This window comes from Meleagris gallopavo, chromosome 1, assembly GCF_905368555.1.
Source record: "Meleagris gallopavo chromosome 1, MGAL_WU_HG_1.1, whole genome shotgun sequence".
Classification (NCBI taxonomy): domain Eukaryota; kingdom Metazoa; phylum Chordata; class Aves; order Galliformes; family Phasianidae; genus Meleagris; species Meleagris gallopavo.
The window spans coordinates 180,648,560-180,674,603 of NC_139404.1; the positions used below are offsets into that span (position 1 = coordinate 180,648,560).

At 38.7% G+C, this 26,044-nt stretch overlaps 1 protein-coding gene across 2 annotated transcripts in view; it reads left to right on the plus strand.

Moving 5' to 3' along the window:
* Positions 1 to 26,044, plus strand: part of TRPC6 (transient receptor potential cation channel subfamily C member 6) — a 97,477-nt gene that overhangs the window by 39,285 nt on the left and 32,148 nt on the right. For both annotated transcript variants that reach the window (XM_085216318.1, XM_085216319.1), the window contains exon 2: positions 22,032 to 22,803. In XM_085216318.1, coding sequence (XP_085072444.1) covers positions 22,032 to 22,803 — 772 coding nt within the window. The remainder of the gene's footprint in view (positions 1 to 22,031; positions 22,804 to 26,044) is intronic.

Sequence of the window (26,044 nt, forward strand, 5' to 3'; positions counted from 1 at the left end):
GCACCATCTAAGGTCATCTAATCCAACTCTCCTGCAATGAACAGGGACACCTACAGCTCGGCCAATTTGCTCAGAGCCCTGCCCAGCCTGACCTGGAGTGTACCCAAGGATGGGGCATCCACCACATCTCTGGCCAACCTGTTCTAGTGCCTCACCAGCCTTACTGTAAAAAGCTTCTTCCTTGTATCTATATATCTGGTTTAGTATTAAATGTGGAGGTTGGTGGCCCTGCATGTGGCAGGGGGGTTGGAGATTCATGATCCTTGAGGTCCCTTCCAACCCTGGCCATTCTGTGATTCTGTGTGATTCTGTGACTCTGTGTCCAATTCAAATCTACCCTCTTTTAGCTTGGAATCATTTCCCCTTGTCCTATCACAACACACCCTGCTAAAGAGTCTGTCCAGTCTGTCCCCTTCCTTCTTATAGCTCCCCTTTAGATACTGAGAAGCTGTAATCAGGTCTCCCCAAGAGCCCTCTCTTCTCCAGGCTGAACAGCCCTGGCCTTCTCAGTCTGGCCTCATAGGAGAGGTGTTCCATCCCTTAGATCATTTCTATGGCCCTCCTCTGGTCTGCACCACACAGTTCAGCATTATCTTCAGACTTGATGAGGGTGCACTTGATCCCACGGTTGATGTCATTGATTAAGGTGTTAAAGAGCACTGGTCCCAGTACTGACTCCTGAAGGACACTGCTTGTCACTTGATCACTACCTGAAGATTGAGCCGCCACACTGTGGGTGAAATCTTGCAAGTCCAGTTTCTTGTCCGTTGAACAGTCCACCCATCAAATCCATATCTTTCTTATTTGGAGAGAAGGGTGTTATAGGGGACCATGTCATAGGCCTTACTGAAGTCTAGATAGATGACATCAACAGCTCTTTCCTTGTCCTCTGACACAGTTACATCATCATAGAAAGCGACAAGGTTTATTGGTCAGGCAGGTGAAGTCATGCTTGTTGTCCCACATCCCTTCTTTCACATGCCTCCGAATAGCTTCCAGGAGGATCTGTTCCAGGATCTTCCCCAGCACTGAGGTGATGCTGACATGCTGGTAGTTCCCTGGATCTTCCTTTCTACCCTTCTTAAAAATGGGTGCTATATCACCTTTTTTCCAGTCACCAGGGACTTCACCTGACTACCATGACTTTTCAGATATTGGGAGTGGCTTAGTAATTTTATTAACCAATTTCCTTAGCACTCTGGGATGCATCTCATTGAGACCCATATGAATGTTCATATTCCTCAGATATCTGCAAACCTGATCTTTGCATACAGTTGGAGGGGCAATGCTCCCCCAGTTCCCACCTTCCAAACTATCTGGCCAAGGGCTATGTGTAGAACAGTGAGCAGTGAAGGGAAAGTGTTGTTGAATACCTCAGCTCTCTCTCCTTGTCTGTTGTTACCAACCTGCCTGTGATGCTCACTAGGGAGGATACTCCCTTCTGGGCTTTCCACTTTTGGCTGATGTATCTGATGTGCCTTTCTTATTCTTTACACCCCTTGCCAAGTCCAGTTCCATTTGGACCATGGCCTTCCTGACCCCACATTTGCACAGCCTAGCAGTATCCCTATACTCCTTCCAGGTTACCTGTTCCTCCTTCCACTACCTGTGCATTTTCTTCTTGCTCTCCAGTTTGACCAGTGTGTACTGGTTCAGCCATGCTGGTCTCTTGCTTTCCTTTCCTGAGTTTCTACACCTGGGAAAATGGAGAGCTCTTGTGCCCTAAGAAAAGCTTCCTTAAAAATCTGCCCTCTCTGCTCTGCTCCCTTGTCCCTTAGGACAGTTTCCCAGGGGTTTTTGTTGACTAACTCCCTGAAGAGCTGGAGGATGGCTTTCCTGAAATTAAGTCTCCCGATTTTACTCTTTGCTTGTCCAGTAGCTCTCAAGAGTTTGATCTCCATCACTGCATGTTGACTATAGCCCAGACGGCCTTCAATCCTGATGTCACCAACCAGTTCACTTGCCCTGATGAGCAATGGCTCGAGCAGTGCACCCCCTCTGGTGGGACAGTCTGTTACCTGGCTTAGGAAATTATCTTTGATAGACTCCAGGAGCTTCCTGCATTGCCGGCAATTCACTGTGCTACTTTTCTAACAGATGTCAGGGTGGTTGAAGTCCTCCAGTGGGATAAGAGCCTGCCATCCTGATGATCCACCTTATTCATCCATCTTGCTCACCTTGTTCATCCACCTTATTTTTCACTTCTGTTGGTGCTGGGAATGACACATTTTTAAGGAGGCACAAAATGTGCTTTGGTAAGAAATTTATCTATTCTGAAACTAAAGGTACCATTACGTGAATCTGTTCACTGGATAGCTGAATGAATTTTGTACACAGAACTTGGTCCAGATGCTTCATATCACTATTACTTATTTATAGGTAAAATGTAAAGTGTTTTTAGAACACTTTAAAAGAAGAAGCTCATTCTTTGCTTACAGGAGTTCTTTATTTAGGTCATATAAAAGGAAGGAAATGGTAATTTTATACAACATACATGAAATGCAGATATGTGGTTCTGGCCATGTTTCCAAAGATACCACACCAGATTAAGCTGCAGTGGCATTTGTAGCAAAGCAAGGAGAGGGTAACAGTTACACCAAAAGCTAGCTTCTTTTAACTAAATTCTGCAAAGTTTTGGGGTGATATGGATTACTTTTTCTATTTCCACAAATGAAGTCACTCTTGTATATGGAGATAACAGTCCTCTCCATATAATGGTTTTCTTTATTACTGAAGCATAACAGGCTGTCTGCTACCCATTGATTTTTCAGTGTAAGGAAGTTAAACCAATGGAAGCTGTAGCTCTGTGATCAGCACATACGGTTCCCTAGCTTTTGCTCCAGCCAAGAGGATGGGGCTAGACCTGTGTTGCTCTTCTTCTTAAGGGAAGGTTTCTAAATGTTGAAGCCCCTGTTTCATTAAAGCTTTGGTGAACATAATTACGTTACTTCATCTCAGTCTCTTATATTGATACGATGCAAGGTAATGGTCTTAACTTGCACCAGGGGAGATTCAGGTTGGATATTAGGAAACATTTCTTCTCAGAGTGGTGAAGTATTGGAACAGTCTACTCAGGGAGGTGGCAAAATCAGCATTCCTGGAGGTTTTCAAGAACCATGTGGATGTAACAGTGAGTGACACTGACATGATTCAGTGGGCATGGCGGAAATGGGTTGACAGTTGGACTTGATGATCTTATTGGTTTTTTCCAACCTTAATGATTATATGATTCTGTGATTATTTGTTCATTTGTGCATTTTTTTTTACCCTAACTGGCCCAAAGCATAAATTCACATCCTTATTCCTGGGAGTTTGAACCTCATGTACATTTTAGGTGAATTTATTATTTCTATTTTGAGACAGATTTTTAATGTACTATAGAACGAGATCTCCTAGAAGCAGAACAGAGCTGAAGATAGACAAGAAAGGTTCAATTATTCTCAGTTTAACCTTGTCATAACCTGGAGTTATCAGAGCGTGTACACGATGTGGAGTACATCATAAAGAGTGTTCTTGGTGAAAGTTAAACTTAAGAAGATCCTAAAAGGGAACTTCTTGGAAAGCTCAGGCACAAAAAGCAAGAAAATTGAATGTTTTACAAGGAAAATGAAACAAGCAGATGTATTTTTTTTTTAATAAATTGGTAACTGGTTCTGAGGAATATTTAATTACTTAAAATGATTAGTAAGCCTGATAAAAACTAATGACTGTGGTTCTTTTTTACCTCTTTTTACTCTGCAGAGAAGATAATAATTGTCTGGGCTAACTTTAGTATTATTACTCAAGTTATTATGTAAAAAATAGTTTTTTTGTGCAAGAAGATTACCTCTTTTAATGGGTTTAGCACAACCTTCTATAAAACCAATGAATGTAAATTTAGCATTCTTTAGGAATCCCATCTAGATATATACTTTCTGTTCCTTCTATGTTACTTCCAGTTCCTATATTTCATGGCTATCTTTCATTCTGTTTCTGGTTTATTCAAAAGGAAAGAACGTGAAAAAGTAATTCTACAGTACTACATATATTATTTATAATTATAGTATTACAATTTGATAAAGTATTTTTGTATGAGAACTCTGAGGTTTATGTGGTTTGAGAAATTGGAAAACTCCTGGAAATGATTTATCCATCAATGGCCAAGGGACTTTGAAAACAAGACAACAAGCCTGGTTAATTTTTTAAGGTCTTTTTTAAGTACCATAAAAATGTTGCATCAGTTAAGTGATATTCAGTGGAGTATTTATACTTTCTAAAATCATTTGACAAGATTCTTTGCTAGAGATTGTAAACTGAAGTTGTGTCAAGTGAAAGATGAAGTAGGATGTTGGCTAATTCCCAGGAACCAAAGAACAACCATAGATGGATTGTTGCATAATGGGAAGGGACTAAGAATGGAGTAATCCAGCAGCCTATTCATATGAGAAGAGAAATTTGTTATACTGCTGGCTTCTTGTCTTGGAGGTGAAAGACAGCTGGAAGAGCAGTAATAGCATGGAAAGGAGAGGCAAATAGTTTCCAGCATCCTAAAAAAAAAATCATACCATATGTTCTGGGAATGTAAACATACCCTCTATATTCTAAGAATCAGAAATTGAAATGTTAGGTGGTCTTTTTTTTTTAAAACCAAAAATTCAGTCTGGTTTGGATTATCCTCTGATTTTGGATAAATCCTCTACACTTCATTGTTATAATTAAAAGAGATTTTGAACCCAGATAACCTGGAAAAGTAGTTGTCTATCTGCCAGAATTTGGTGCATCTCCTTGCATTTCGTGGATCCTCTTCCCTGTGCACATTCCACACAGAAGATCAAAAGAGGCTGTCCTTGTAGTATGTTCTAAGATGTTTGTATCAACATCCATTTTTTAAGCTCAGACTCTGTAAAGTGCAGCCAATTTCTGTCCGAGAGTGCTTTCATTTTACAGATAGCAAACAGACAACCCAGAGGATTGGGAAGAATTGCATTATTTTTCATTTTCTACTCTAGTATTTAAATTTTATTGTATATTATTATTTCCAGGCACTTTATAAATATCTGCTGGCAAGTTTTCAATACAGAGATAGTAGGCGACTCTTCCCTCTAAAGAGGGTTAATTTAAAAATTAATGAAGGAGAAGTTAAGAAGGTCCTTAGGGAGAAGCATTTCAAAAATGAAGTTAGTGATCACATATGTCAGTAAGCTGAGTTTGGTTTATTAGAAAAATCAAAGCAGAATGAACACAAATGATGATAAGAGGTAAAAGGTACAATCAAACTAAAGAGGAGCAATGTTAGCAAGAGTGTGAAGTTCCTCTGCTTTTCTTGAATGTGCCAGCTTTACAAGCTGAAGGAAAAAAAAAAATAAAATCTTAAAATGACAAATTCCACTGTTGTCAGAAGACTAATACCTCAGGACCATAATAGGACATCTCTTCATATCTGAGGCAAAACTTAAATACATTCTTCCCTGGTGCTGCTTTAATTTTTTGCTCCCCCTGGCAGTCTCTCCCAGACCTGCCTATTCTAGCAAGCAAACAGAAATACTATATGAGATGCTGTTACTAGAGGCTGGTTAGTAAAATTTGTCCATCATTTCCCAAATTTGCAACCTATAGTGTCCAGCTGTGGTCATCTACTGTTATGTACCCTGCACTGGCATTTTGCTGGAGCTCATAATTGCATAACACAACTTCAGGAAACTCTTTTGCCCATGCTCTTTGCTTTAGGCATGTAGAATATGAACCAACCAATACCGATTGCGTTGCTCCTCTTACTGCAGACAGCCTGGAACTACAAGAAAGATTTGAGTTTTCCTACCTTTACTTCAAAGTCAACCAATCCCAGCAGTATTAATACTTACAAGTAGTAAAGAGCTATTAAAGAGGATTAAATGTACCTTATGGAGATGGATCTTGTAGATTTGTTTTGTTTTGTTTTTCAGGTCAAAATATGCTATGTAAAGTATGTTTGATACAGTATTATGTATGCAATTCAGAAAATTCAGAAAGCTAGCTAGTTATAGAAAAAGGTTCTGAGCTATGACTCCTGATACTTTAAAGGACTTGAATTCCAATCTGGGCTCCTTGGAGAGCACACTGGAAAATTTTTTTCAACAGTATTTCTTACCATTAATGACTTTTATAGATACTGTTATAGATCATCAGATCTATAATCATCAGTCTTATGTTAATGTTTTTCTCCAGATATGGTTTTGCAAAGGCAAGAAGGGTTAGATGTGGAGAATGTCAGATGGCAAGAAAGTGAATCAGTATTGCTTTAGAGCTTATAGGCTGTTGCTGACATTTCAAGAGCTAATACCACTGAGCTTTTCCATTTCCAGTCTGGAATTTGCTAATGAAGAATACTGTGCTGCTACAGAGCTAATCAATTAGGGGCTGATCTCCCTGTCTTTCTGATACGTTGTACTCAGATGTTAATGTCTATTGAAACTCCTGTTTAATTTCAGGCATTAGAAAGGAGCCTAAATCAAGATTAGCTGTATGAACACTGTAGTCCTTCAAATTTTAAAGAAAAAACGCATCTCAGGCCAGCTACCAGTCCTTATACTTATTTGTACTAATTTATTCACTGTTCATTTCTTTTAGACATGAAATTGTTTTAGAAACATGAATATAATAACTATAAATTGCCACTATACTAAATTTTATACCATTTATCTATGATAGATTGTGGCTTTACACGGAGAAGCATTGCAAATATAATTTTGTCTCTAAAATATATGCAAACATTCAATTGCCTAATTTAATCATCTTTATCCATACACAAGCCTTTAAAATGTCCATTCAGAAAGGGTTTTTTATTAATTTATGCTGTTACAGCATGCACACAACTATGTGATACTTACAAATATTAAAATTAATGAGCTAAATCCCAAGCTATGCTAAATCCTGGTCAGAGAACAAGAAAAGAAACGGTCCTTTAAAGAGATCCTTGTGCTTTTCATGTCTGTGAGGCATCCAAATGAAAGTTGCTTACCTCTTAAGGTAAAGGATTCAAAAGACGGACTCTTTCGTTCTACCTGTGGTTCAACAAAACCTTGTGAATCAACTAATTATGGTTATAAATGTGTTCATATATATATATATATACATCCTGTTTATGTTACAGACATCACAGTATCCTGTGTCTAACTGGGGCCAAAAGCATATGCCATGGGAAGATGATGACAGTAGTGAACAGAACAAGACATATTTGCATCATTTCCTGCTGTTTACTGCTGAAGAGCTTCAGAAGCAGTATGCTTAATAACAGTGGTGGATTTCTGTTTTCTGCATTTGCCTAGTTGCCCCTTGAGTCTATTGTAAACTTAGCACCCTCAGTTTTGTGTGGTGGGTTCCACATACACATGTGAATCCTTTTGCTTGTTTTCAACCAATTATCTGCTAATTTCACTTACTGCTCAATTTTCTTCAATTTACTTTGTAGGGGAGAGTTACAGTCTCAGCTTGTACTTGGAAAATAAGTATGCAGTATAAGTCATCATCAGCCGTCTCTCCAGTGCTATTTAAAAACATGCCTACAGTGTGGTCAAAATAAAAACAGACATGACATAAAGAAAATACATACTATGGAACTGCACTGTTGAGTTGCCAGACAGTTTAAATCTGTTTTTGTGTCAGTTCAACAGCATATGCTCTCTAGAGGGAAGGTTTGTCTGTAAATGGGGCTTTGCTCTTTCCAGTCTCCTGATCATTCTCGTGGATTCTCAGTAGCAGAGCTCTGTGGTTGCCTTATGCTGAAGCAGGGATCTAAGCAAAAGCAGTCCTTGGGGTAGGAAATCAGCTAAGGGAATTGCTCTGCATTCACAGACGGTAGAAAATAAGCTGAGTAAAAAATTTGACACTGAGAAAAATCCTAGTCCTTCTGGATTTATAGATTTCAGCCTGTTTTCTGCTATGTGAATCGGAACACTAAAGTTGAGATATAATTCCTTTCAAGTTTCAATGCAGATTTAAATAAGAGCAATATATTCAGGTTTGGTTTATGCAGCTGTGAATGTGGGCAACTACAGAGCTTGATAGAGAATATCCATATGAGATTACATTATCTATTTTGCTTTTCATCTGTCTTCTAGATAATTTTCATTTCACTATCATCATAGATAGATCATCATTGATTAATGAATATAAAATATTGCTTTTTTTTTTTTTTTGTATTGTGCTCATGTCAACAAATAGAGCACACAGTCTGGATGCAGTGCAAAGCAAAACAGTCTGTTGCAGTGAATTAAGCAATGTGACAGACAGTAGTTTTTGATGCACAGATCAGTATAACTGTAGATCTTTGTATTCATAGATTTCCATATATTGCAGTATGACTTTCATAGAATCCTAGAATGGCTTGGGTTGGAAGGGACCTTAAAGATCATCTAGCCCCTGCTGTGGCTGGTTGCCCCCTGCCAGATCAGGCAGCCCAGAGACCCATCCAGCCTGACTTTGAACACTTCCAGGGGTGGGGCATCCCAGGTTCTCTGGGCAGCCTGGCCAGTGCCTCTGAGTAAGGAATTTTTTCCTTACTATCCATCTTAAATCTTACCATCTAACCTAAGTTTCTACTCTTTTGGTTTAAAGCCATTTCTCCTTGCCATAACACTAACAGTCCAAGTAAAAGTCAGTTGCACTCCTGCTTATAAGCTCCCTTCAAGTACTGAAAGGCTGCACAGAGGTCTCCCCAGAGCCTTCTCTTTTCCAGTTTGTGCAAGCCCTGCTCCCTCAGCCTTTCTTTGTAAGAGTGGCCCCCCCCTGGACCCAACTTTAACAAGCACTGTCACCAAAGGGATCAAGCCTCCCTTTCTGCTTGCTCCCCATCACTTATTCCTTGTCCTCCCACCACTTCTTACCATGGGCCAACACGAGTGTTTGCATCTATATGATAAATTGGGTTGAGGAGCTGGGCTTAAAGTAAGCATTTTATTCATAAATACCATCCTTTGGTTAATCTCCTTGGTTCAGGTCAGCCTGGAGTTGTTCCAGCACTTACATCACCATAACAAATGACGTGGTACTGGAGCAGCAATGAGCAGAGGAGGGAGTGTTTCTGCAAGAATGTGCATGGAACAACATCTTGACCTAATCCACTAGGCAGCAAAACTGCTGCATCATATTGATTATAATGGTGTAGGAATTAACCTGTCTAATTGAATAGAAATCAATTTTAACCTTTTAAAACAAACAAATAAATAAAACCATTGTATTTGTCCCTTTGTCTTCGTGGGATCAATATCTAATGTTAACCAGGTTTCTGAAACACAGAATCTTGTCAGTAATTTATATTTTGAAAGTCGGTTTCTCTTTAAGAATTTTTGAGGTTCCATCAAGGGAGTACCAAGATCAACTTGGTTGTGTAAAATAGAAGTTTGCTTCATTTGTACCCAGTTTTAACATTGGTACATGTATCCATGGTCTATTTTAAGTGCTTTTATTTATAACCAGTGGGACACAGATCTCAGGCTCATACTCCTTGGTAGCACAACATTCCAGAGAGCTGTATGAGGGATATCTTGTTGATGTCTGCTGCTTCATTACTAATGTAATAATGTTTTGTTTATGGAGGCATGTTTGTCACAGAGAGCAGCTGTGTTTGTGTTACAGCCATTCTATTAATTGCCATCGTTCTAACAATGCTTAAGCTTCATTTTAAAAAGCAACATGAACCATTACCATAAGTGAATTTAGTGCCCAGGTCTACAATTCATCAGGAATAATATTATGATAGCAATAATCAAATGATAGTAATAGGAAAAAATGACATTAGGGGAGTTTGGGGAATTTCAGTGCTGGACCTAATTGGTGAACTGATTAGTGGTCTCATATCTAGGTAAACAAATGGATCTTGAATAACTATCTCAGATAAAGTCAGATACTGGGTTTTTAGATTGCTAACTTCAGTAGCTTATTAACACAGGGATTCCGGTGATAAGAGGGGAAAAGAACAGAGAAGCTTGCTTGAAGTGGCAAATCATGTAGCAATTGTTATCTAAAATAGTCTTTTGCGATAACAGCTACTGATAGTCTACTGCTAATGAGGTGAGAAATGAAAACTGATAACTCACCAGAGGCAGCACAACTGCCTGCTTCCCTAACCTGTGTACTGTACAACAGTAGTAGTTCCATGAAATGCAAGTTTTGAGGTGGGCAGCAAGCACATGCTCAGGAGACCAGGGCACTAAATTTCTCAAAGGATAAATAGCTTTTCAGTGCTTAACAAGTGACCCTCAGAAAGAACCATCAGCCTCAGTGACAAAGCTAGGCACTGCCTGGCTAAGTGAGAGGAAACAAGACACAGGATGTTTACAAGCATACAAGCTCAGATAGACCTATGGAGATTGTTTAAGGCCCAACTCCAAAGGCGTATAAGTACTTTTAGAATCACGGAGTTTCTTATTCATTCTGAGAATAGCCGTGGATAAGACTGTGGAAATAGATAAAGAATTTAAACTATCCCTTGAAATAAGTTTATAGTGGGTGAGTTCTACAAAACACATGGCAGTGAAGTCTGTGAAACACCCATACCTTAGGTGTTTTATGTAAGAAGCACAAACCAGTTAGCAATATAGCCAGTTGTGAAATTTAAAGTCATACTTTATATTTAATTGACTTTTAATCTCTTTTTCCAGTCTTTTAGCTAAAATACTAGTTTTAATTTGAATAATTATGACTATTTGATCGTAGTTTTACTGTTGTCTAGTATTACTGAAACCAAACAATTTTGGACTGCAGCCCCCAGGGAGTAGGAGATATAAAAAAATTATGTGCTGAAGCTTCAAAAGCTACTTCCAAGGAAACATATAAGGAACTTGGTGCTGTGAAAATTTTATTGAGAAGCTGAGAATGTTGGGGACTGATATTACCAAGTTCCAGGCTTAGTAAGGAGTTCCCTCTGGTGGGCACGTACCCTCTGCAAGAAAGTTTACTAAAAAAACCAATCCCTAGCAACTATCACAGTGATACTAAGCAATTACACTTAAAGTGTATTTTGAAGTTTGAATGCATTCCGCATTCTGCAAAAATATTTCCTAATTTTTCCTTAACCTCCCCTAGTGCAAACTGAGGCCATTTCCTCTAGTCCTACCACTACTTATGCAGGAGAAGAGGCCAACCCCCCACCTCACCATAACCTCCCTTCAGGTAGTTGTAGAGAGCAATAAGGTTTCCCCTGAGCCTCATCTTCCCTACGAGGAGACTAGGACTAAACAATCTCAGTTCCCTCAGCTACTCCCCCTAAGACTTGTGCTCCAGACCCCTCAGCATCTTTATTACCCTTCTTGGTACATGCTCCAGGGCCTCAATGTCTTTCCTGTAATGAAGGACCCCAAACTGAACACAGCACTTGAGTGCAGCCTCACGAGGGCTGAGTATGGAGGGATGATGACCTCCCCGCTTCTGCTGGCTGCACTTTTTCTGATATAAGTGAGGATGTCATTCTTGGCTACCTGGGCATGCTGCTGGCTCATGTATAGCTGGGTGATGAATGTAACACCTCTAGGTCCATTTCTTCCACACAGTCTTCCAGCCACTCTGCCCCAAGACTGTAGCATTGCCTGGGGTTGTTGTGGCCAAGGTGCAGAACTTGGCTTTCCTAAGAAGCTATACACTATTCCTCCAGAGCTAATACACGTTTGAAAGTAAAGCCAAACCACAAGCTTAAATGAGTTAACAGAGTACTCTTAAACAGTACCTAGTGCAAAAGAAAAAGAGGAGGATTCTATACTCTCACCACTCAAACTCGTGCAACCTTTATTTACTATTACAGATTCTGGATGTGCTCAAAAGTTTTTCCATTCCCAAACTATCCCATCTCCACAGCTCTTCATTGTGAAAGTCAGTGTCCTTGGAGAGAGCTGAGGTTTGAAATAGGATCTTTCAACACAGTTCTTTCAGTTCATAAATCAGACTCTCATTTCCCAACAGGTGATTAAGGAAAACCTGCAAAGGCAGGAGACTTATCTCTGGCATCAGAAGAATCATTAATGCCCAGGTGGTGTCTGGGATATAAATGCACCAGTGAGATAACTAACGATGTACATTTTAACACAAAATGGTTGCTAATTGTTTTACTATGAACGCTGACAAATGGGGTTACTTTAAAGTTTTGTTCTGTGATAGGTGTAATGTATGGATGTAGCAGGAAATGGGATTAGCTTGATTTAGCTGAACAAAATAAAGATTGAATGCATGTGTGATTGCTATGAATTTGAGTGTTGCAAGTAAACAACTTGCTACTGTCAGGGGAAAGTGCTACTTAATTTGAAAGACAATTCTGATTTCCAAACTAAATCAGATAAATTTAAGGTGGCCAATTATTCAATTTAGACTGAAAATTAGATAAATGTTTCTGAGAGAACAATCAAATTTTGTATTACTTTTTCATTGGGATTAGTGAGAGAAAAGAAAATCCCAGCAATAAATTGGCTTCCTTTAAGTCAGAGCCTAATATATTTACAGGTACCATTCGAAATGATATCTATCCTTGTAAAGGGCTTGCCTCCATGATCCTTTGATGGTCCATGTTCCTACTAAATTATGTATCTTGAAGAAGACCTTAACTTCATCTAACCTAATTTTCTCTCTTTCTGTAGAGAATAAATCCACATGACTGATTTGTAGGAGTTGCTATGGTAGAAGTTAGATGACCTGAATGTGATCCAGTATAATTCACAAAATCTACTTTATTATGTTCTAAGAGGAAAATGCAGTAGAGACTATATGACCTTTCTGCTCTCTTCTGTTTTGTTTCTTATTTTGTGGAATTCCTTCCTGTAATATGGTATCCAAAATGATGCAAGTATTCCAGTTTGGTGTTGCTGGCTCTTAGTAGTATGTTAGTGTAGTCATTTTGACTACATTGCTGCCGACGTGCATTAATTATGTGTTGCAGCCAGCAGTTACTCAGTAGTTTGTAAAGGCTGAGATTTCATGCTACTTTAAGAATAATGTGGCTAATGGGTCCTAACACAGGTATATTTTTGTTTTCTTTTGATTGAATGAGAAGATACCAGTAATGGTAAAATAAATATACTGTTCTGGATCAAGTTCCTCTCCTTGCCTTTGGAGGCAACCAAGTATTTTATACCTTTTTATTAACAAACTCCCCAATTTTATTAACAAACTCCCCAATTAATATTTATGGTGTGTATCTAATTAAACAGAAATTCTAAAGTAGAATTATTTGCTTCGTCTGTTGCAATTAAGCATATTTATAGTGTTGTACTACAAAAACCAGTTTTAATTATAGAGCCTTAATTTTAATTAACTGTAATTGCAAATGAGCAAAATGGGAATTTTGTTTCATGTGTATAAAATATATTGGTTGAGGGAAAAACTACTGAAAATGTATTACACTGAAATTCTAGAGCTTAGCATCAAAGATATGCTACAGCAAACAGTACAGTATTCTGTTTCAGTTTGTAATAAGTCCTATGCCAGAAGATGAGCTTCTCCCTAGGGAATGTATGTGCTAATTTTTCCATTTAAGCAGAGATTTTCTTATATATTCAGGCAAGGAAAGAGGAAATTATACTGGACAAAAAACCTAATTCTGGGTGTTTTTAATGGGCAGTGATTACTCTTTGTTTTGATAAATCATACTGACTATGTTGCTGGAATACAAATATAATCAGTTTCTGTTATTTAAGAAATGAAAGAGAAAGTCAGTTAACAAACTGTACTTTTTGCCAGTTAACTAAAGTTCAGTTAGCCAATCAGGAAACAAACAAATGCTAATCTCGAACTCAAGGATTTTTCTTTTGACTTTACACAGATCTAAAGTTGTCAACATCATTTTATTATATTGGATTAGTTTTACAGAGCAGGTAAAAATACATGTTTTAAATTGTTATGGTGATTGTCATTTAGTTAAAGTAAGGTGATAATGTACACTGAAGCCAATGTAGAGATAAAAACTTTGGCACATCTGTTTCCCTTGGATAAAAATTTCGCTAGTAACTGTGCACAGTCAGAGCTGACAGAGTACATGCTAGTGGTCATGTCTGCCAGCTCTGGATGCAAGGTTTCAGGGCTGTGGATCTAGCTGGCTTATTTGCAGCCTAGGTCAATCTTCCTCAAGCTTAGGAGTGCTTCACTTTGCAACTTTTTATGGATCCCTGAGGTCTGAGGTCAGAACAGTAAAAAGTGAAGCAGAAAAAGCATCATCTAACTGCCTTACTCGTGATGTCCTCAGTCACTAGGTCCATCACCCTGTTGAACAGTGGCTCTACATGAATTCTTTAGCCCTCCTTTTGCTGCAAGTTTATTCTCAGAAGCTATTTGTGCTGCTTTTTCCATACTCGATATTCTGTACTCCTATAATCTGTGAAGAGATGAAGTTTGTGTTCTGAATCCTTGTGTAATGGTGTCTGTTTTCCTTTATTGATTGTAGGAGCTGATGAGATTAGCATCATTAAATTGAACTTTGTGAACACTTCCCTTGATAGAGAGAGGGATTGTGGCTTTTTGGAAGGTAGATTCATGTGTGCACTTGCAGCACATATGGAAAGAATGGGAAGAAAACTGATGGAGGAAGGATTGAGGAAGATACCATGATATGATTTGGAGGAAAATAAATACTTACCAAGAAAGAATTTGGATCTTCAGAATGAATTAAGGTAAAATAAGGTAGAGGAAATGCGATTGCTGTGGGAATTCGAAGGTGAGAGTTGTTGCAGTGTATTTGTCAGAAGATGGTCATCTCATCTTAGGGCCTGCAGAGGCCATGGAGAGAGAAATTGCAGCAGAGTTAGTGTAGGCACAAACTGTATACATAACAAAATGTGTAGTAGTTGACGTGCTAATTAAAATATGTCAAAATTTTTCCTTTGCTAAATATAAGAAATAGATTAAAGATCGGTACATGACGCTTGTTACCTTACTCACTGCCAGCTTTTACTGCCTGCTGAGTTGGGCAAAACTCATGCTGAGAAAACACCTACAATGGCTTTTACTGAAGAGAGCAAAGAAGTACTCAAGGGGTTAAAATACTGCATAATTTCAGAACTGATTAGGGAATTTTTATTTTAAATTCATTAACTGGATTAGAAACTCAAACTTCTGTAATATGTAATTCTATAAAAGTGCCTTGCTGTTCCATTTCAGTTGGAGTTTTGACTCCTTAGGAAACATTGTGAAGAAGTACATTTAATTTGAGTAATAAAACTTTCATTTATTACTGTGAAAACATTTGCATTTGTCATCAAACAACTAAGTAGATGAGAAACTGAGCAACTGATACTTTCTGTTGGAAAAATGAGTAAACTTTATTTAAGTCAAGAGCTAAATTGCCCAGTGATTTCTCAGATATAGATGGAAGTTTTCACTCTTGCTACCCTGTGTCATTGGAAAAAGGTAAAGAATTTTGTCAGAAAACATGTTTACCCCCGTGTCCCTTTGCATTCCAGCTTGCATTCAAATATTAGAGAGGCTGGGGGTGGCTGAGCTTGGCTTCTGCATGATGTCCAGTTCAGCATTATAATTCTAGTCTCATTCAAAATATGAACTATCACAATTACAAATAGCAGGCTATCCAGTTCATCTGGTTGTGTTCAAGTTGGCTCTCACAACCACCCTTAAGAAATCTGGCTATGCCCAATGAGAACTCTCATGGCTAGATTAGTGAATAGTGCAGTTTATTAAAGCAACAGATTGCAGATTCTTTTGAATTGCCAGTGATAAATGTACTGCCTACATAGCGTGAGGTTAAGCAAGAGCTTCAGTATATGATCAAATGTCTTAAATGATGGAATAACTCTACAGAGATTTCTAAGTTTCCTGGGGAAGAACTCAGTGTAGCTTAGTGTGTGCTTCTCTTCCAGTAGGTGTCCCTATGTGGGAGGAAGAGAGGCTCAGCCTGTTGACTGGCCCCAGAAGCCAGTGGTGTCCTTCTGACTTGTCTGTACTTTCCCTAAGATTCCTTCTATTAAGGTCACTTTTATACTATTATCTAACACTGAAGTGCAGCTTGGGTGACTATAGTCAAACATGCCTTTGTTTTGCAAAGTTTACTCACAGAACATTTTTTGACAGAAAGATGGAGAACTGCTATCTGAGACTTGGCTCTGGAAAACTAGATAGTTGATCACTTCCAATAGTTTCATCAGTAAATAAAGAGATGGACTCTTTAGTAGGGGAATTTTTTTCTAACTAAAAGAGGGGAGGTTTAGATTGAATATAAGAACAAAAATTATGATAAGGGTAGTGAGGCACTGGTAATATGTTGCTCAGAGAGGGAGCCTCATCCTTGGAGACATTCAAGATCAGGCTGGGTGGGACTCTGAGCACCCTTATCTAGCTGCAGATATTCTCATTCACTGCAGGGGAGCTGGAATTGATGGCCTTCAACAGTTCTTTCCAATTCAAATGATTCTATCATTTTTATGATCAAGTCCCCATCCATGAAGGATGATCATGGGGCTTGGCTCAATGCTGCTTTTTTTCCTTCCTAAAGTCAGTATGGAAGGCTCCCATGGTGTTTGTAGACACCTAAGATCGTAGGTAAACTTCCTTGAAAGTTTACCTTCTCACAAGAGGTGGGCCTTTCATTAAGGCACTGCCTGTAAATATTCCTCATAATCTATCCTGAGACTATAGTCGCTCAAGCTTCACAATATTTAGGAGGAGCTGGGGAGCTCACACACAGCTCTGTCATTAGGATTAGAGCTCTAAGGGCTCTTCGCTAATTATGGGGTAAGATGGTTGACTCAGTCATAGTACTGAGCTAGACTGTATTACCAGTCCTAAGCAAGGTCTTAGGCATAACAGCCAGGCCAAAGGAGGAGGAAATAAGAAAATGAAGTGTAAGTCAAATGAGTGATTGACTGCGTAATATCAAAGCAATTTAAAAGAGCATGCACAGTTATAGCTACATGTAACTGTTAGATAATATGTTTAAATACTTGCTATTTTGTAATAAGTTGCTTTTCCAACTTTTTTTTTGACAGGATAGTATTTAGTTCTATGTGTAAATTAACTTTGAAAGCAAGCTCTTTTATTTTTAATATATATACAAGTATTATGAACTTAGAACTAAAGCTCAGGAAAAAGTTATATGCTATTTATTTTTACATTTATCCTAGTTTTCCCATCTTGGCCTCTGTAAGCTTCCTACGTTTTTCTAAACCAGTATTAAAGCTATTCCTTTTTAAAGTAATCACCTTAAAACATCTTTTTTTTTTTTCTTTTTTTTTCTGTATTTCATCTAGAAGTGCAGGTTTTGACCGAATAATGCTTTATTCTTTCTGCTCATTTAGGATTTCCTCCCATGATTTTAATAACTTCTTGCATTTATAAATCATTCAACTACAGAATAAAAAAAGGGCAAATCAGTATGCATCAGAAAAAGGATGTGTTCATTCATTAAAGTGCAGTAGAAGAAAAAAAGAATAATTCAAAAAAAGCATATAATATATCTTTCTGACAATAATCTGACACAATGATACTTGCTTTTCTAAATATCTCTTAAGAAAGAATGGCAATTCACAATTCAGTGAAATGACATGGCATTGCATTATAAAATGTCTTAAAAGCAGTACAGCCAAGGCTTGTATCTGCTTTTTGGAAATTTGTTTTCTTTCATTAGCAAAACTTACTTTTTACTAGTTAAATTCTAAAACCAACTGATGCTAAAGTAAATTTGGTGGAACTATTTGTGTACAAGATCCATAACTACACTCTGTATTGGTTTTCTTGTCTCTAGATCCAGTTGATTTCACCACAAAAATGTATTTTTTTTCCACGCATTGCACAATTCTGATCATTTTATAAGAACTGACTATCACAGAATCACAGAATTGTAGGTGTTGGAAGGGACCTCTAGAGATCATCGAGACCAACCCCCAAACTATAATTGTCTTGTTCAAAATTTTGTTATTTCACAAAGCCTTTTTTTCCAGGAAGATGCAAGACTCAAGAAGCATAAAGCCTGGTTAAAACCCTCAACTTTGACTCTGCAGAGAATACTTGTGTTCTGGTGGACAACAAGTTGATTGTGAGCCAGCAGTGTGCCCTTGTGGTCAGGAAGGCCAATGGTATCCTGGGGTCATTAAAAAGTGTGGCCAGCATGTGGGGGAGGTGATCTTCCCCCTCCATTCTGCCTCTGTTGAGGCCACATCTGGAATGCTGTGTTCAGTTCTGGGCTTCTCAGTTGAAAACAGATAGGGAAGAACATAGGGGAACAAAGGAACTTAGAAGCCTGGAGCATCTGTTCAGCCTGGGGAAAAGAAAGCTGAGAGGGGATCTTATAAATGCTTATGTACATTTCTAAAGGGTAGATGGATGTTCCATCCCTTAGATCATTTCTGTGGCCTGCCTTGGATGCTCTCCAACAGATCCACATACTCCACATCTGGATGCAGTACTCCAGATGAAATCTCACCAATGCAGAGAAGAGGGGCAGGATTACTTCCCCACTCAGGACTTGGTGTCCATGCATCTTTTCATGCAGCTGATAATATGGTTGGCTTTCTGGGCTGTGAAAGCACATTACTGGCTCCTGTTGAGCTTGCATCCACCAGTACCCCCAGGTCCTTTTCTGCAGGGCTGTGCTCTGTCCTTTTGTCCCCCAGTTTGTACTGATTGCAAGGGCTGCCACAATCATATTGCGCTTGGATTTGTTGAACCTCATGTGTTTCACCTGGGCTCACTGTTCAAGACTGCCTAGGTCTCTCTGAATCCCATTCTGTCCCTTGAGTGTATCAACTGCACCACAGTCCTCGGTGTCATCCATAAACTTAGTGAGGGTGCACTTGATCCCATATTTATGACCCTGCTATGTTCATGCAGTGAACCTTAAATGTCATCAAATTTCCAGCCTGCCCCGCCAATTTTTTTTCCATTTTCTTTTCCATTTTTTTTTCCCATACCTGTCTTTTGTCTTTTCAGTCTACCAGCAGACTTTTATACTTCATGTTTGAACTTTTCAGAGTCAGTCCTTTAGAGCATACTTTCAAATCTGGGGACTCTGATGCCTATTTTCTCCTCCTAAAATGCTTGCAAGTAGGTAAAAAAAAAGAAAAAAAAACAACACCTGACTTCTATTTAATGAATTTCAGTTTTGGGCACCGGTATTTTTGCCAGTGACAATAACATTATCATCATTTAGTTTTTATGTTTTTTTTTAATGAAACTTCTCCAGAGGAGGACTTATGAACAAATATATATTTTATTTTAAGATTTCTGAAAATATGGATGGAAAATTTTATACCAACAATGTAACATATCCATATGTAAGACATTAGTATATCTATCCACGGTCTCTTTTATGCTTTGAATGCACAGGAACTGAGACATTCCTCAAGAGTGATCTCAAGGAGTAGAAAATGAGTTGTATTTTTATTCTATATTGTGGCATAGTCCCAACTAAGGCGTTGGGACCTTACAACCTTACCATTGTTGTACATTATTAGTACTGTCTGCATATTGAGCAATGTTATAGTTATCAATTTTGAGATATCCTACTTTCCATACCTCTAAATATCTTACAAAGAATTGTCTTGCTCAGTTTAAGACATTGTCAATTTGAAGCATTTCCAGTTCTGTAGAGGACTGTATCTCTGAACAGAAAAGGCAAAAAGCAGGAAGGAAATTTGTAGTAAGGTTAAATATAAAACATCTAGAAGATTATTCTTAAACGATATTTTGTAATGCTAATTTTTGTGAAGAAGTTTTGAGTCAGATTCAAATGATGATTTTACTTTGTTGTTTAAATACTCAAATTCATATTAATTGGTACATATTTAACAAATAAAATATTGCTTGCAATTATTATTTTATGAGAAATACTGAAAATGCTGAAGTGTATGTAAGCATATGTATGTAAAGAATCATTAAGCTACTATTCAAAAAGGAAAAAAGATGAAGTTGCAGTGAATATTGAGTAGTTTAACAGAGTAATTTTAGGAGAGAAAATGATTTGCAGTTGAATTTCTGTTGAGGATTAGGATCTTAGTTGTCAGAGATAGCAGTGTCATGAATTAGATTTTCTTCTTGTTAGAGAGAATGTAGGACATTTTGCCCTGAAAAAAAAAACCACAGCAGAGAATTCAGCATTCCTCAACAAGCTTAGTTTTGAAATGGCTCATTTTATGTTGTAATAATTAAATGGTTCATGAGTAAGACAAGTTAAGTGAGGGATGGATTACAGTCTCAGTAGTAGAACTACTTGCATTTCTGAGCTGTTGTAATGCTAGAATAATTCGGTGGCAAGCCACTAAATGAAGGAATTAATAGGAGGGTATCAGTGTTCTGAACTGTAATAATGAAAAGGATGAAGAGATGGGAAGGAACAGATGTCATACAGCATAGTAGGTGTGCTTTTATAATATAGAGTACCAATTCATGAATGAGCAGTTATTTCTAGATATTAGAAAAGGATCAGTAAGTCGGAGGAGAAACCTAAACATAGGTTAGATAGTTGCTGGTGTAGTAACAGCAGTAAAGATAATAAAAGCAAGTGTAGTGTGCCTGTGTGCTTTTCACTAGTGAGGCTGCACCTCGAGTACTGTGTCCAGTTTTGGGCCCCTCACTGCAAGAAAGACATTGAGGCCCTGGAACGTGTTCAAAGGAGGGCAACAAAGCTGGTGAGGGGTCTGGAGCACAGGCCTTATGAGGAGAGGCTGAAGGAGCTGGGAATGTGCAGTCTGGAGAAGAGGAGGCTCAGGGGAGACCTCATTGTTCTCTATAACTTCCTGAAGGGAGGTTGTAGTGAGCTGGGGGTCGGCCTCTTCTCTCGTGTCATTAGTGATAGGACCAGAGGGAATGGTTTCAAGCTATGGCAGGGGAGATTCAAGCTGCACATTAGGAAGTATTACTTTTCAGAAAGGGTGGTCAGGCACTGGAATGGACTGCCCAGGGAGGTGGTGGAGTCGCCGACCGTGGGGGTGTTCAAGGAAAGACTGGATGTTGTGTTGAGGGACATGGTTTAGTGGGAGCTATTGGTAATAGGTGAACGTTGGACTGGATGATCTTATAGGTCTTTTCCAACCTTGGTGATTCTATGATTCTATGATTCTGAGGCAGATGGAGTTTTGGAAAATTTCTTTGCTCACATATCCTGCTTTGATATGCAATCCCACATCCCATGGCTGCTGACCCCTTTCACACTGCGACTTACCTTCACTCTGAGCTGTGACTTAGCACCAAAGTAGACCCAGTAAAGAGCTATGAGTGAAGGGTTGCCTGAGGCCACACAGGTTCATGTGATGTCACTGGGACTCCTGCCGGCCAAGTAGACATGGCCTATTCTCTTTACCATGTGCTGTTGTTATCATCTGTTTCTGGATTGAAGGCAGTCATTGTACCTAAATACTGTTCTTCAGGTCAGCTTTGTATTTGAAATATACATTTAAGGAATGAACTTGAGACCTGATAGCCAGCTGTTGCAGTGAAGTCCTTCAAAATATCTCTGCTAGAGCAAGAGTAGATGTCAAAGTGGTACATTCGTCTAGCGAAATGTAATTTTGCCCTTCTTGAAGCAATTCTCATACTTAGCTGAATGTTTTCTAGTAGAAAATATTCTTTCAACCAGAAAGTGGAATCAACGTGTATAAATGTTATTGACATGAGTCTTTTTGAGTTTTTAAGATTGAAACAAAAAGTATGAAGTTACTGTGCACATTGGAATGAAGGGTGAAATATGAAGCAACGATGAGATGAGAAGTTCAAATAGATAGAGAATTACTAGAAAAACAGAGGAGGGTTTCTGTGTCAACTTGAAAAAGAACCTTACCTTAAAAACTGTTTTGCTACCTCCATAGTGTAAAGCAGAATTCACCTTTGTCAGAAGTTACAGAAATAAGAAAAGTATAGTTTTAAATGATGATTGAACAGCATTTTTTCTTGTTCAAAGAATGTGTGCTCACTACTGATTCCAGAGCTGTGTAGTGATTGTAGTTACAAAACGCATCAAAGTCAGGGTTTATAATCTCCATACTGCATTAAAAATACACCACAGATAAATGATTAAAAATATTTCATTTATTATTATTTAAGATCAACGTGCACTGTCATACAGCAGAATTAATACTTTCTCTGTTTCCACACAGCCGAGGCAACGAGAACAGACTAGCACTACGACAAACCATTCTCCGGGAGAAGGGGAGGAGACAGGCCAGTCGAGGGCCAGCATATATGTTTAATGACCACTCAACAAGTCTTTCTCTTGAGGAAGAACGCTTCTTGGATGCAGCAGAATATGGAAATATCCCAGTGATTCGCAAAATGCTGGAAGAATGTCCCTCGCTCAATGTAAATTGTGTGGACTACATGGGGCAGAATGCCTTGCAGTTAGCAGTTGCTAATGAGCACCTGGAGATCACAGAACTTTTGCTGAAAAAGGAGAACCTATCTCGGGTTGGGGATGCCTTGCTTTTGGCTATTAGCAAAGGTTATGTTCGGATAGTAGAAGCTATCCTAAACCATCCCGCATTTGCTGAAGGCAAGAGACTTGCATTAAGTCCTAGCCAGTCAGAGCTCCAGCACGATGACTTCTATGCATATGATGAAGATGGAACACGGTTTTCTCATGATGTTACACCAATCATTCTGGCTGCTCACTGCCATGAGTATGAGATTGTCTACACTCTACTGAGAAAAGGGGCTCGGATTGGTAGACCACATGACTATTTCTGCAAGTGCAGTGAATGCAACCAGAAACAAAAGCATGACTCTTTCAGCCATTCTAGGTCCAGAATCAATGCCTACAAAGGTCTGGCCAGCCCTGCTTATTTGTCTTTATCCAGTGAAGACCCTGTAATGACTGCCTTAGAGCTAAGCAATGAGCTGGCTGTGCTTGCCAACATTGAAAAAGAGTTTAAGGTGAGTAGAAGGAGACCTGATCTGACAGACACAGAATCACAGACTTACATCAAAGGTGTTTCTTCTGAACAGGAAAAGGTTGGAATCATCTTCATAAATCAGTAGGATAATATGAGAGGTAGGATGTTTTGGTTGCCTGTGCAAGCCAGATGAAACAGTTCTACTCATACACTCAATATTTTCTCATGGTTGGACTGAAAAATTTTGCTCACTTTTCACAATATTTTACATTTATTTACTAAAAGAATTCTAAATATTGTCCTTTTTTAGTATGTTGATTTTCTTTTTTGTTTCTATATATCTCTTAATCTTTTTTATTCAGTCTTTATACTTATCATAGAATCATAAAATCATAGGATGGCTTGAGTCGGAATGGACCTTTAAAATCATCTAGTTCCTGCCCCCCTGCTATTGGCAGGAACCCTTTGTATCAGGTTGCTCAAAGCCCTATCCAGCCTGAATGCTTCCAGGGAGAAGGCTTCCACAGTCTAAGTGGGCAACCTGTTCCAATGTCTCACCACCATCACAGTAAAGAATTTTTTCTTAGTATCTAGTCTAAATCTACCTTCTTCCAATGGTGGTTTCACACTGATGAGCGACATTTGGTTGTATTATTTCAGACAGTTTCACAACTGTAAGCTTTTTGCTCTCAGTAGCTGAAAAGTCAGACCTTGTGCAAACATGGGCAGTATTAATGGTGGATTGCAGTTGTGGTTTAACCCTGCAAACAGCTTAGCTTCTCACAACTGCTCATTACCCCCCAGTGAGATGGGGAAGAGAAATGGAAAAGGTACAAGTATGAGAACTTGTGTGCTGATAGAAAGGCAGTTCAATACAAAGGCCCCCATTCTGATAAGAGCAAAATTAATTCAGCTTAATTCAGAGGATGAAAGTCTGTCCCATGAAGTTTCTGGCGGAAATCCTTGGGATCTCAGCAGGCTGATATTTCATCCAGTGTTTGCACTTACAGTTTAGAGAAGAGTATTTAAACCACATTCTCTTGTATCTTTCACTTCAGCAGCTGCTGGAGATGAGAACAAAAGGACTTGATTAACTTAAATGGGAGTAAATTTAGAACAGAACAGATAAACATTTTTATACACCATAAGTGCAGCCTGATAAGTGGCATGTCTGATTTGTAGAGACTGTATAGCTCAATTTACTGCACTTCGAGTGACACAAGTTAAGTCTGATAGAGATAAATAACATCATCTCAAACTATCAGCAAGGATTGTTCTTCAAATGTGTGATGCACAAGGGAGCCAGAATTTGGCCCTGATGCTACTGGGGAAGGAAATAGAGCTCACAAGTGAGGAAAGATGGACTGGTTCAGTGAATGGGTTTCTGCAGCCTGCACTGCCACACCGTGCAGAGCACCTTGCTCTGTGTGACTGCTCAGCCCTGCATGACCTTTCATTAGAGTTCCTCTTTTTGCCATAGTTGTCTTCCCTGAAATTAGAACTCTACTTCCAGGATAGTATTGTGAAAGAATTGCAAATTAGATTTTGAAGTAGTGTCACTCAGCAGAAGCAGGAGGCTGCAGAAGATGCAGAGCTGTTGTACATCAGCCAATCTCTGCTTGGGACATCCATATGCTTTAGAGCAGGAACGTAAGTGGATAGGAGCAGTGAGGAGCAGGAACACAAGTCAGTGCAGGAGTTTAAGTCACCATTAATTTAAGGTTTCACCAGGAGCAGACAGCTGGCAGCATAAGGTTTGGTATATTTTTACAAGTACTAAAACCACATGGTAATTCTGGATAAATATCAAAGACTAGAGAGTATATTTATATGTGCATCTACAAATGATAACATTTACATTATTAACAAGTGGTAACATTTACAGTATCAAGACAGGATGAGGGCTTGACTGAGGTCTACCAGGCTTTGGTTCAGTGCAGACAGCACAAAGGTTATGTTTGCAGAGCTGCAGGAAATGGACACTGGCATCCTTACTGAGCCTGGGCTTGTCTAGGTTCCTGCCAGCCTGTATCCCTTCTCATATACCAGCAATTTTCATAAAAAAAACATCCCCTCACTTTATTTTAGGACTTCAGTGCAATTATCTCGCTAGTTAGACTCTGCGAAAAAATATGGATTTGATTAAAATGTGCTACACTTGTTAATCAATGCAGGAATATTTCTTGTGCATAGATCACCTGGACATGATAAATCTTTAGCTCCACCTAGAGTTTACCTGAGCCATTTAAAGTATTCAAAAAGTTGCCTAACTGGAAATAGAATTTACTGGTAATACATCATTGTAAAATTAACTTGTTTTACACTGCTTATGGAGTATTTTTTTAAGGTAAAATTGAACATGAATCTGTGCTATAAACAGCAAGAAGCAGTGCTCTCTGGCATAAATTCCTTTCTTTCAGACCCTTGTGGCAGTGTTATCTAGCACTACGTGCATGTTGCGTTTGGTTACAGGCATTGTTCTTTTAAGTGTTTTGCAGAATCATTTTTTATTAGGAGTAAATACAGAAAAAAAGTAGAGAACGACTTCTGAAGGAAGAGTGCTTGGACAGATGTGTGTAGTATTTCTTTATCAAGGGAGCAGTTAATTTAGGCTTCCTGAGTAATCTGGAAATTTGCAAGATTTTCTGAAAGCCATTTAATTTAGCTTTAGACAACATAACCAAGCATGCAGCTTTAAAGAATACAGAACACTGGGGGATTGTTATTGTATTTTTATTTTTTTTTTAAATCTAAATTATTTGCTCACCCTCAAGCTAATATCTGTCTGTAAGGATGGAGATGATATCTGACGAATGCTGTCCTGCAGAGACGTGGCCTGGAGTTTTGAGAGGAACAGCTGTGACCCAGCGCTGTTCAAAGTGGATAAGATTCGTATTTAGTGCAAAGTCCTTTGCAGCTCTAATGGCAACACACTGTTTTATTGTGTAATGAGCTGGAGTGGAAAACTGCATTTTTATCAATAAATGTCTGGTGTAAAATAATGCCCCTAAAAAAGCCTTCTGAGTTTGTTTTTCTGATGAGAAACAAAATCCAAATTATGATCTCAAAGCCTGATTTTCTGTCTCTTTTCAATTTTACACACTGACAGAAATCAAGTTGCACTCTTCATCATGAGTAGTCTCAGCTCTCTTAAGGAGAAGTTAACGGTACCTTTTAGAGATGAAGAACTGAGGCATGGGAGGATTAAGGACTGTATTTGTAAGGGGAATAATGCATTTATCTGCCTTTGTAAATGCCTGTCCCCTCAGCCTTGGGGTGCC